This window comes from Echiichthys vipera (genome assembly GCF_963691815.1).
Source record: "Echiichthys vipera genome assembly, chromosome: 14".
NCBI classification, from domain to species: Eukaryota; Metazoa; Chordata; class Actinopteri; order Perciformes; family Trachinidae; genus Echiichthys; species Echiichthys vipera.
Window position 1 is genome coordinate 12,084,340 of NC_139839.1, and position 12,902 is coordinate 12,097,241.

The 12,902-nt window shown below is 38.7% G+C and overlaps 1 protein-coding gene across 1 annotated transcript; it reads right to left on the minus strand.

Moving 5' to 3' along the window:
- Window positions 1–403: 403 nt before the first annotated feature.
- abhd11 (abhydrolase domain containing 11) lies at window positions 404–6,322 on the minus strand. The gene is made up of 6 exons (XM_083926524.1): window positions 6,153–6,322; window positions 2,856–2,991; window positions 2,333–2,506; window positions 1,940–2,110; window positions 1,082–1,263; window positions 404–828 (listed from the first exon to the last, which is right to left on the minus strand). The coding sequence occupies exons 1-6, from the start codon at window positions 6,263–6,265 to the stop codon at window positions 693–695; spliced, it is 912 nt and encodes a 303-aa protein (XP_083782650.1). The 5' UTR covers window positions 6,266–6,322; the 3' UTR covers window positions 404–692.
- Between the last annotated feature and the right edge of the window lie 6,580 nt (window positions 6,323–12,902).

The window sequence follows — 12,902 nt, forward strand, 5'->3', positions numbered from 1 at the left end:
TCTGACAAACGGCAGATACGCAGAGGAGCAGACGAGGGAAATAAAGTTCCAGACTAAAATGTTGAATATTATCAACATGAAACAGTTTTATACGACAAACCTGTTGACATAAAGTCCGTGTTACAGCCTATTTGCAGAGCTCAAACCTCCTGACATTATACCAAACTCCCTTGCGCCAAGACACATCTTTTCCTTGCACACTCTTAACTCATACAGTATTTATTTAATTCCAGTGCCGTTTCATATCCAACCATCTTACTGCTGCTCCACTTCAGCAGTCACAGATTACACTTCGCCCTAACGCCACCTTTCATCATACGGGCATAAACGCTTCAACGTAAAAGAAAGTACTGTGCAAATGAGAGTTTCTTTGGATTAGTACATCACCTCCAAAACAGCCCTGTTGTTATACATCATCTACTTAATCAATGAAAACACATCTAGAAACAACTACACTACCTGTCTGGCAGAGAGACTAAACAAAAATAAAGTTCACCTACACTACACTAATATTGTTAAAAGGACTGACTGCTGTAAAAGGGTGAGTTTGGTCCAGAGTTGGCAAATATTAGCATCATTAATGACTCCACTTGCTCTCGCTGAAGCTGCTCAATACTAGCCGTCATTTTTCCATGAGGGCATGCTCAGGGGCGCTGAGCATTTAAAAGTTCTGAGGCGTAGGCAGGAGGCAGCTAGGACTGGAGGAAGGAGCTGATGGAGCTGATGAAATCTAAGGGTTTATCTGCGTGGATCCAGTGGCTCGCATCTGGGATGTACTGGATGTCAGCGTTCGGGAACAGCCTCTGGATTTCTGGGTAATCCTCAGAGCTGGATCAGGAGTGAAGACGCCAGGAAGGAGGGATAAGAATACCAGGTAAGATGGGGTGGTGTGAGGGTGGTAGAGACGAGAGGAAGACAAACAGGTAACAGAAAAATTCAGTTACATATGAAGCACAACTTTCACACCCTGTGCCCAAAAAGGAACAAGCACTGCAGCTATTAACGCTATATAATAAGTAGCATTTTCAGTATTCTACACCTGTATCTGTTTCTACAAAAAATAAAGTGTGGTGTCTTATACCTGATATAAGCAGAACTGGCTCCACCCAAAAACAGCGTAGGTCCGTTATAGACGGTGTCAAAGCTGGGGAAGCTCATGATGTCATCAAGATGCCCCGAGATGGCCTCAAGGTTGACCCTCCAGGCGTAGTGGCCGTTCTGCTCCACCAGGTTAGTCAACAGGAACTGACGCACCGAGCGCTCCTGAGGGAGGGAAGGCCAGGTTAAGATCAGACTGATTTGAAAACAAATTCATTTTTTAGGTCCAGTTTAACTTTAAAGCAGCTATGATCAATATTACATATAAATTACATGACTCTTTTTATCTGAAGGGTGCTAGGGTAAACGGTTTTAGCTCATTTTTTTGGTTTTATGGCCCCACAACTTCAATGTTTTGGTTCACTCTCACTGCTCTCATGGTGTAGTTTTCTGTTTGTCTGTTTTCAACAAAAAAGCTCTAAAACTGACTGTACGCAACTGGATGAGCACCAGACAGCAGTCACACAGTTAGGAGACTGGTTGTTGAACGGTAATTTAATTACTTCATAGAAAAAATAATGCATTACAGCACTAGTTACCGACAAAAGTAAGAATTACTGTAATGTCTTTCTAAAATAGAGAATACTGGATTAACGGTACATTCACCAACACTCCAAATGTATATACAATGTGTATATGGGCACCTGGTCGCTAACAAATTTACTGTGGCAACCTTATTAAGCGATAATATGTCAAGTGGCCAAATCAGTAATTACAGGATTGAATATCAGATACAGAAAACTACTTGACAAGTTTATTTCTTTGAAGAACAGCTGACTGATACATACCATAATACCCATTTCAAACAGTGAATAGTGTGAACTCAAAAAGCAGCCCTGACCTTGACCAGAGGGCGCAGCTGATCCTCAGCCATCCGCCTGGCAGTGGAGCGTGGGATGTCACTGGAGATCTTCACGTTCTGCATGGCCTGGATGTAATAGCGGAAGTTGGTGCGTGAGGTAGTCTGGGCTGGACTGATGTCCACTACCACCAGCCTCTCCACTAAACCAGACTACAAAGAGGGACAGAAAGATTGGGGTAAAGACACAAAGATGTCATTAGGAGAAACCCAATGACGAAATGGAAACAGGACACCTAGGTGCGGCATGAAGAGCAGAGGAGGATTTCTAAGTTCAGAGACAACAGGAATGTACACTGACTAAAGTCAGGGGACATCCAGCAATAAGATTGCCGCATCACTGTTAATTGACGGGGACATTTCCCGTCTGCTGACCTGCGTCAGGGCGGTTGTCATGGCCGTTTTCCCTCCCATGCTGTGGCCGATGAGGACGCACTTCTCGATGTGCAGCTGGGCGAGGAGATGTTTTAAATCGTCGGACATCGCTTCGTAGGTCAGCTCTGGGCTGTGAGGGCTGTGGCCATGGTTACGGGCATCTACAGTCAGCACCTAACTGGACAAAGGACAGTTAGGACTTTTGGAACAGGGGGGAAAAAAACAAAAGAACGGAAACAATGTCAGCTGTATTTTTATTTTTTTTTGGCACCAGCTCAGGAAAGTGACAGATTGAAGGCTGTATTGTGCGCGAGGTGATGAGTTCCTTTAAGCACGCCAACGAGCAGATTATCATCAGTGTTTGTTACATTAGTACAGACTGCTGAGTTGTATCAAATGACAAGCAGCACACTGGTCGATTGTGTGTTGCCATGCCTGCTTTTGTAAGAGGACTCGAACACATAGAGGTGAATTGTTTCGTGTGTAACAGCAGACAGGTGTGATGTCTTCATCACTGCATTACCTTCCGGCCTGTGCGTTGCACCAAGGACTTCGCTATTGAGTGGAAGTTGGATTTGCTTCCAAAAAGGCCATGGAGAAACACCAGGGGAGTGCTCTCTCCCTTCCCATCAAAGACATCATAGGTCAAGCCGACAGGGCTGTGGGGGAAAAAAAAAACACCCACGTTCATTAGTTAGAATCTGGTTACGTCTGTGGGGAGAATTGTGTCACTACTAACGCTGTCATGATACAACAAATTTAAACTTTGATACAATACTTGTAAGAAAAAAAAAAGTATGCTTGATACCTCTTTCAATATAATGGCACAGAAAATAGGCTATTTCCCCACCTTTTTCTTTATTAAACATCTAATTGTTGGTGTTTTTTAATAGCTTCAGTACTTTTAATTATATCACACGTAGATATCATATGGTTTTGAAACGCGGCATTGAAAAGTATCGATAGTTTAATACTTTTGGAGCTTAACTACTGCAGAAACAAGAATCCCTCCAAGCAAAAAAACTCCTGATGAAACTGTCAGGGAGTAGATGGTGATGATGGACTTGCTTTAACTCACAGTGAAAAAAATAATTTGTAGAGTATCTTGCTTTCTAAACTGACCCACTAAAACAGATATCACAGGACATTAACCAGAGAGAAGAAGGCCGTAGACGTATTGTACAATCGTTTGTGATTCATTTGGGTGAAACTGTTTTGCTTCCACCTGCTGGTACAAAATTACGGAAACATACATTTATGTACAGATGCACATTGTTTTTTAAAAGTAATTTGATGTAAAAACACATTTCAGTTGACATGTATGGTTATATGTGTAAATTAGAAGTCACTGACTTTCAATTTAAATGCACCACTGCAGATGTTAATGTAAGACAACTATATTATCACCGTGGCTACATGATTAAATAATGAAATACAACAGCCCTAATTAAAACTATTTGCAGGACAATGTCATTAAAGGTGTTGACTCAACTCTCATAGGGCATGTGACTGACTATTTTCATATTGATTAATTATCTTTTGGTTAATTCATTTATTTATTCAGTCTAGACATTGTGACCAAATATTGAAAATGCACATGACAAAGTCCCACAGCCTGAGGTGACATCCTTATATTACTTGTTTTGTTCGATCACGAGCCCAAACCCGTGATAATCAAAGAAAAAAATATTATATTTTCACATTTGAGAAGCAAACATTTGACCTTTTTGTTTGATAAATGACTTAAATGATTCATCTGATGTTCACATTTGTTGTATTTTCTGTTGATCAACTAAGTGAATAATCATTTCAGAACAAAACTGATGATTTAAAAGGCCCTATGGTTTGTGATGTGTTGTTTCTGTACTACAAGGTGTTTCTATTGTATAACACTGTACCCTCTTCACAGAATTAGTTGCCACAGAGGTGCTTCTGTCTACCCTCTATAAAAACGGGGCGGTCACGCCTCTCAGTGTAATGCAATAGCAGACAGTACATCGATACAATTCCTCTCTAAACCAGTTTCAACAAAGACCGAACAGTGTGACATTCATAAACATAGGAGCGGCCAGCTGTCTTAACATTTAATCATGAGACTGGAAATGTATTTCTGTGTATATAATTCAATTCTCCGTGGTCAAAATGAGCATTTCGGATATCCACAACCTTATTATCACCAGTACAAATGACGTCACTTTTGCCATTCATGTGTGTTGGGTTTTCAATTCTAGATATCCACATTTACATTTTACATATCTAGAATGAACATTTTGGATATCTGTAATGTGATTCTTACTAGGAAAAACTCCCACTGCAGGTATTTACAATCTAATTGTTACTAGCCATAATTTTAATTTCAGATATAATAAAAAAAACATTCCAGATATCCATACACCTTTTCCAAAGTCAAATTCAAGCACTTTCCAAGTAATTCAAGGAGCATTTTCATGCTTTTCCAGCACCTTACAGCTGAGGTAAACTACATATTTGTATACAGCACAATACTCAGTATTCAGTGTACCTATTATTGCACTTCACATCACGTTAAATAGATGTTACTGTCCTAGAGACAACCAACATGACGTTTTGAGAATGAAGTAAAACTAACTGGACTTAGATCTATAGAAATATAATCACCAACTATTTAGATAATCATCAAAAGTCATTTTTCATGCAAAAATGTCAGAAAATGCTGTTGTCAGCCTCTCAAACATAGAGATCTTTTTTCTGTGTTATAGCAAATGTTCCATCCCGTAAAACATAACATGTCAAACACTTTATTCAAGAATCCACACTAAAACTCAAATGTATAATGATAATGATAATTTTGACTATCCAAAATACATTCTGACTAGTAAAAACGTCATTACGGATATGAACAACTGCAGTTTTCATAGTAAGAATCACATTACAGGCAGAGGCGGATTCATTCACAGGCTGGTCTAGGCTGCAGCCTCGGGGCCCCAGGTGTGCAGGGGCGTTAGCCAGACTATTTTATTTTACGTCACTGGGAAAACCAACTTGCCTCCTATTGGGGTCCTTTGAAACATTAAAAAAAAATTAAGTCGCCATCGTGTGCCGGGTTCATAAGGTCATTTTTGTTGGCGCACAAAAAGAAAAGCACGACGACTGAATAACGGGACCAAGATCTACTAAAAAAAATCCTAAACTAGCAGGATCTTTCGAGGTTACTGACTCTTCTTCTGTTCTAGCGGGGGGGTTTTTTCTGATAAAGCTGATTAATAATGTGGGGGGCCCAAACAAACAGTAGCGTAGAGGCCCCTGCCCACCTTAATCCGCCACTGATTACCAGAATGTTCATTCTAGATATCTAAAATGAAATTATGGATAATATCTAGAATTGAAACCCCAATACACATGAATGGCAAAAGTGAGGTCATTTGTTCTGGTAAGAATATCATTGTGGATATCTTTAATTATCATTGCGGCTCACAAGAATTACATTTAGACTATAAAAACTGTATTATTAATATCTAAATGTAATCACAGATAGGTGTGTGATTCGATTACCATAGGAGGATGTTGCATTAGAGAGCATTCATCTGAGCTATAAGCTTACCTAACATCTGAGCGTCCATGTTTGTATAGCATGCTATAGCTAAACATACATGACAACAGTTTTATTTATTTAGCTACACGACCAATGTAACAGCACGGTGACACAGCCTAACGGTTGAATAACGTTAGGTTTTAAAGGAGAAGCACTGGGAGCCATGCCCATCACACCACGCTACAGCTCAGGCAGACAGAGGGCATCATTTAGCCGGGTTAGCAGCAGCAGCAGCAGCGGCGGGGGTACCTGGAGGAGGAGCTGGCTGTCCGGACCACACCGCACACATCCTGCTGCCCGGGGAATAAACGACAGGACGGCCGCAGCAGTCCTCTCTGGATCAGGCGACACAAAGCACTCATGGCGGCATACGCTCCGTCACAGGGCGGTCAACAAAACAGCATGTGCGTGTGAAAAAGCGGCCACAATGAGAGCAGAGGTCCGGCGACTGTGCTGCACGGAGCTCCGGAGGTCGAACAGTGAGGTCTGTCCACAGCTGATGCTGACGTCATGACGCAGCACGCAGGAGTCATGACGTTTTCTCTCCCTGAGTTCAGTCTCCCAGGTTACCGTAAAAATAAATAAATAAATAAAATCACCGTCAAGTTTCAACAATAAAAAACGATAAAAATTTAAAAATTCTCCCTTTTCTTTTTTATTATATTTTTTTATCAGACTTTTCATTTAATCTGACCCCAGACAGAAATGAAATAATTATTATTTTTATTTTATTGTATTTATTTCTGCACTTTTGTGTATGCCGCACTGCATTACTGACTATTCTGCTCATTTTCAAATTGTATCATTGTGAGAAATAGTTCATGCTTGTAAGATTTGTATTTTGAAATATTGAACCGAATAAAATGCATTCATAAAAAATAAAAAAGTTTTTAGAATCGTTTTTTATTTATTTCTTTATTCAATACAGTCAGATATTAGAAAAAACTATAAAACATCCCTTATGTTTTTGTAGATATATACGTAGAAATATATAGAAATGTAAAATATATACAAAAAGTAGAAAAGCAAAAAAGAAACAATACAAAATAAAAAAATAACTTAAAACATGCCAGTTTATTTTAATCTAATTTATTTTATTTTTTAATTGCCTTTTATTGTCTTTTCTGCACTTTGTTTATGCCGCACTGCATTACTGACTATTCGGCTCACTTTCAAATTGTATCATTGTGAGAAATAGTTCATGCTTGTAAAATTTGTATTTTAAATATTTAAACAGAATAAAATACATAAATAAAAAAGAAATGAAAAGATTCACCTAAAAAAGTTTCAAGAATCTCTTTTATTCATTTTAATTTGACATTTTATTTAAATTTGGTAGTCATTGCTTACATCATCATACATTATTTGTGTTGGAGTACATATATACGTAGAAATATACAGAGATAAACAAAATATACACAAAAACAAACAGGTAGAAAAGCAAAACAGACATAAAATGAATAAATAACATAAATAAGTGACATCAAACATGCCAGGGGTCATTAAATAATTAAAAATAATAAATTAATTGGAAAAGAAAAAGTCATGTTATTGCTCAGTTAAGCCACTAGGTGACACCACAGCAGCACCGTAAGGGCGACACCTTTTCAGTCCCAACAGAATAATTTCCCTGCTGCACTGAATAGAGCGAGCCGCCCTCAGTTTACAGTAAATGCTCATTCACTGTCCTGTAAAAGACACACAAGTCAAGGAAGGGAAGGACAGTTTATAACACCTGTTTATGTTTGGATTCATGGTTCTTTGACAGTAGAGATGTGGGTCAATATCAGGTAAAATGGTGTTTCATGATTTCCAGTGGCCACAAAAGCAAAAACAACTCAAGCAAACGAACATCCACAGACAACAACATAGGTTCAAACATTAACAAATAAGTCAAATAATTAATCCAATGTCTTTTTGCACTAGAATAAGAGTTTGTATTGCACTAGAATACAGGTATACATTTGACTGATATGAAAGCAATTGTTGCACTGCAATAAATGTAATTATTGCACAAGATCCAGTGGGTTTATTCTTGAAAAATATTATTATATATGTAGGGTTTTTCAATGCTGGTAGGAGTTAATTGTGCCTGTGGCTCAGGGATGTCTCTCTCTCTCCCTCTCTCGCTCTCTCCCTCTCTCTCTCTCTCCCTCTCTCTCTCTCTCTCTCCCTCTCAGTCTCTCTCTCTCTCTCTCTCTCCCTCTCTCCCACCCATCTCTCTCTCTCTATCTCTCTCTCCCTCTCTCATCCTCTCTCTCCTCTCTCTCTCTCTCTCTCTCTCTCCCCCTCTCTCCCTCTCTCTCTCTCTCTCTCTCTCCCTCTCTCACCCTCTCTCCCTCTCTCTCTCTCTCTCTCTCTCTCTCTCTCTCTCTCTCTCTCTCTCTCTCTCTCTCTCTCTCTCCCTCCCTCTGTCCTGCTTTCACACCATCGCCCTGATTTGCTTTGTGATCCATGCAGTTGATTTTATATCAGTGGAACATAAAAAACAAACTGTGGGGCTTGGGGAAGCTGGCCTCCTTGGTGCGCCTCCAAACATTCATTGCTATGGGAGACGTGTCTGCTGGGATAAAGCATGCTGTGAGCTGTCACCATAGCGATGTCATGAGACAGAGGCCAGGGGGAGGAGACGCAGCCACAACTGACAGAAGTTAAATACTGGCAACTCAATATTCTTCTACCTTAAGTTTTTTTTATTATTTCAAATCATTATTTACAAGTAATTTGAATTGTACTGTTGGCAACAGGTTGGACATTTCACTGCAATAGTAGATTAAGTGTTTATTCACACAATTTAAACATTTCATAATAAATACAATATATCTATACATCAATTTAAAAGCACAGACATGTAGAAGAATATTTACATAGGAGGAAGAAGGCCGACTGTGACAGAAAAGAATAACCTGAGATTCTTGTTCAGAACATTGTTCAAGTGAATAAACACGTTGGAAAATAATTAGAAGACTGTTTAAAGACTGAATATAGAACAAAACCTTTGTCAAGAAAGACATTGGTCAGGGACAGTTTAAAAGTAAAGGTTATTTTTTTCATTTTACTTGAAAAATGGACGGTTTTTGCTGAACTTGCAACCCTGATTATTGTGGTTTTACTTTTCTCCAGAAATAACGTCCAGACAGTTGAGTCGACACACACTGTTTACCCAGAACTGCTCATGGTGTCAGCAACATTAACCACATTTCTGTTGATTCTCAATACAAGTATGTTAACTTCTGCTTCACTGATACTTCTGCTATCTCTGGTGCACTGCGACATTTATAAACCAAGATATTACATTACATTCATTCATTTCATGCTTTACTCTAGTGTATGGTTTTTATCCATATGTTTCAACAAATTGCCAATTGCAAACTCACATTTATAACTCAAAATAACCCTTTCTATGTATATTGTGTCATTATTTGAGTCATATTCAATGTATTTTTTAAGTTGAAATAATGTTTACATAAAGAAAAGTCAGACACGGGCCTGGAAAGCTCTTTTTCAGAGGGGATTTGGTGCAAGTGTCAGTGACAGAGTCAGGCAGTATTTGTTTTTTATCTGCCTTGAGTCATAAATGGTGATATAAAAATATTTCAGTCCAATTAGTTGCTATTTTAGTATTTCACAACAGCTCCAAATACTTTAAAGATTTGCGAAGTCATAATCGACAGCTCTAATCTTCCTCATAAGGTCTGCACAATTATCAGGATACTCGAGGAGAGGAAAGGAATGTTCTCTTTTCAGGGAAAACCCTGTCAGGACTCAGAAAACCCAAGTCAGTGCACAACAAACACATCTTTAAAAAAAAAACGGTCCGGTAAACTACAGCACTTGATGTCGACATCTTTATCTATACTACCGGGAAAACAATCGCAGGAGAGGGCAACGCTCTCATCGCTTTGGGGCCTTTTTGCCTGAGATACATTTTTTTGGTTGCTAAATAAATAGTTATCCATGGAAGCTCGGGTCGTGTTGATGTTTTTGCTTCTGATATCCAGAGTTCCCTTGAGGTGAAACTCTACATTAGAAGTGTTTTCATGGCATTACTGAAGCTTTGACTCTGACGAACCACTGCACGAGCCCACATGCTCCTTCCAAACTTCCAGACTGACCTGTATCTTCATGTAAAAACATAACATTTAGAACATATTTGGATCACAAATGAATTCAGTAAAGCAACATAATATGTCATACCCTGTAGATAAATGGATCCATTGTGTTGCATGTTTGTGCTTCTTTTTCAGTTAATTATCTCAGCTGTCGCACCTTGTGTGGTAGTTGTAGAAACTGTTTTTCGAATCTTTACCAAATCGCTTTGTTGCCTGAACTTAAAGTGTAATTCCAGCGTATTTGCATCCCATGGTCTTTTTTTGGCATGAATAAACATCAAATAAACCATCGAGACATTTTTTTTTTTTGTTGATCACTTATTAACAGAGACATCCCGAAGAGTCGCTAGCAGCCAAAAATGGCTAACACTGAGTAGCTTCGGGCGGAGTGCTGAACCATCCAAAACTGCCTTTTTTAACCACTAATATTTCTCAAAATAACACCAAACCAACCTCTACAAGTTGATTACCGAATACACTGTAGTTCAGTTCAATTCTTTCCTCCTTGAACTCAACTCCAGTGCATTCGGTAATCGACTTGTTTGGGCTGCCTCTCACTATGGACATAGCCGGCTGCTAAGGCGTGTAGCATCGTAAAACAGGCTTTTTTTTAAACTCCGGGTTCGCTAACTACATTGTTGGTGCTTCGTTTCATGTGTATTGACTCTTATCATGCTACTGCAGAGGTTTGTTGTTATTAACAGTATTAGTGGTTACAAAAGCTGTTTTGGATGGTCCAGCACTCTGCCCCGAGCTACTCAGTGTTAGCCACATTTGGCTTCTAGCATCTGTCCAGGATTTCTCTGTTAATAGGTGGAAAAAAAAACTGTCTCGATGGTTTATTTGATGTATATTAATGCCAAAAAAGACCATGGGATGCAAATATGCCGGAATTACACTTTAACAGTTGCCTTTTGTTGTCACACACAAAAGAACGTCATATTTCGTAAGATATCATACAAACCCACTAGTTGCATATTTTCATCAGTATGCAGTACTGTACTTTTGTGTTGAATTTGGTCAATTTATTTTATCAATATCCCTAAAAATCAATCCATCATCATCCATCATCTTGCAAAACACCTGAGGTGCTCTACTACTTTTGTTTGTGTGAATTGTGTGTAGTGTTTTCACAAAATAGGGCCTATTTTTAAAACAGTGCTCAAGCAGCGCTGGTTTTGGCATAATCTGCAATATCTAAAACACAACCTATTTATTGACACACGCCTGAGGAGGTGTTTACAACAGTTTATCTGCTTTACACAACTTTACAGTCCATCAGTCAGTGGGGTTAACAAAATCAGTTGATAACCTAGGCTAATGCTTTCTGGAGTCTATATCAGGTTCCTGTTGGACTTTGCTGTAGGATCTGGTTTTAACTGTCAGCCTCACGTGTTTCTGCTGAAAAGAGAAGTCGACATTGAATTGTTTTGACATTTTTTGACTCTAAAACAAAAGTGGCCTATATTCTCTTACACTGTTTTGACCTTTTCTTTTGTTCCTCTTTCTCATCAGAGTGTACAACATCAGCTGCACACTGATTCCCCTCACACACTCCAATGAAGTGATAAAAATGATTCATTCCTTGTTTTTATTTCTCTTTCTTTGTTTATATTTTAATGTCTGACTTAATTCATTTAAGGTACGATGTGTAGTTTTGAGTTGTCTGTTTGTCTGTCAGCAGGATTATGAAAAAAACTACATGGCAGGGCATTCAATGCTGGAGTGGATCCCAATTCTGGGGCAGATACACAAATTAGAGTCACTGTCATTAACATGGCAGGATAGGGCATTTATTGCTGCAATCATGTGGTGTCAGAATAAAAACTACAAATATTCCCTGATACAATCATTGCAAGATAGGGCATACCTTGTCGACTTGCATGTTCTTTGAGTGTCCTTAGTTACTGATTTGATATTTTTTTTTCCCTTTTGTTTGATCTATACATTTTGTATTTGTTTGATTGATATGATTTGTGGCTTTGTTCTGTTTGAATCTGCTGAGATTAAACCGTGGATAGAGGAATTTGTATGTCTGTCCTCTCTATAATTCATTTCTCCCTGTGATTGTTTTGTTCTTTATCTGCGAGGAACTGAAATCGGATATCCAAATCCTCATATTCACCAGCTGTAGGAACGAAGTACACGACTCAAAAACCAGGATACAGAAAGAACAGTTTGTGTATTATATTATCAGGAAGATGATTGTCACACTTGAGCACAGTTGTCCGTTGAATTATTGGTCAAATTCCACTCACCTTGATCATGGTCCTTGGAGATTACAGGGCTTTGTTGAGATGTGTGTGTGTGTGTGTGTGTGTGTGTGTGTGTGTGTGTGTGTGTGTGTGTGTGTGTGTGTGTGTGTGTGTGTGTGTGTGTGTGTGTGTGTGTGTGTGTGTGTGTGTGAGACTGTTTGTTAAAACGTGGTGTCACATTGGCGTTAAATGCTGATAAAGTACCTTTGGTTCCATTTTTAACAGATAAGGCTGTGTTTCATGTGAGTCGACCTTCTGACATTTCCTGACTCTGCGTTAATAAGGGTTTTATTGATTATTTTATTATTTGAATTTAGAACTAATATGATCTCAAACTCTATAATAACAAAGGACATTTCTTTTACCAACTATACATCATTTGAACACCATGCCTTTGTTTTTAGCAGTCCTCCTATTTTATGTGTGACTATTTATTGACCACCAAAGCACCCTCCCTCTTTTATCAGTGAGGTTTCTGAACTTTTATCAATTTTACACTCAACTTACAACAGGGTTTTAATAACTGGTGAATTTAACATACACACAAGCAATAATTCAGATCCCACTGTGACTTAATTTTACAGTGTTTTAAACTACCTGGATTTTAAGCAGAACGTCACACAGCCCACTCA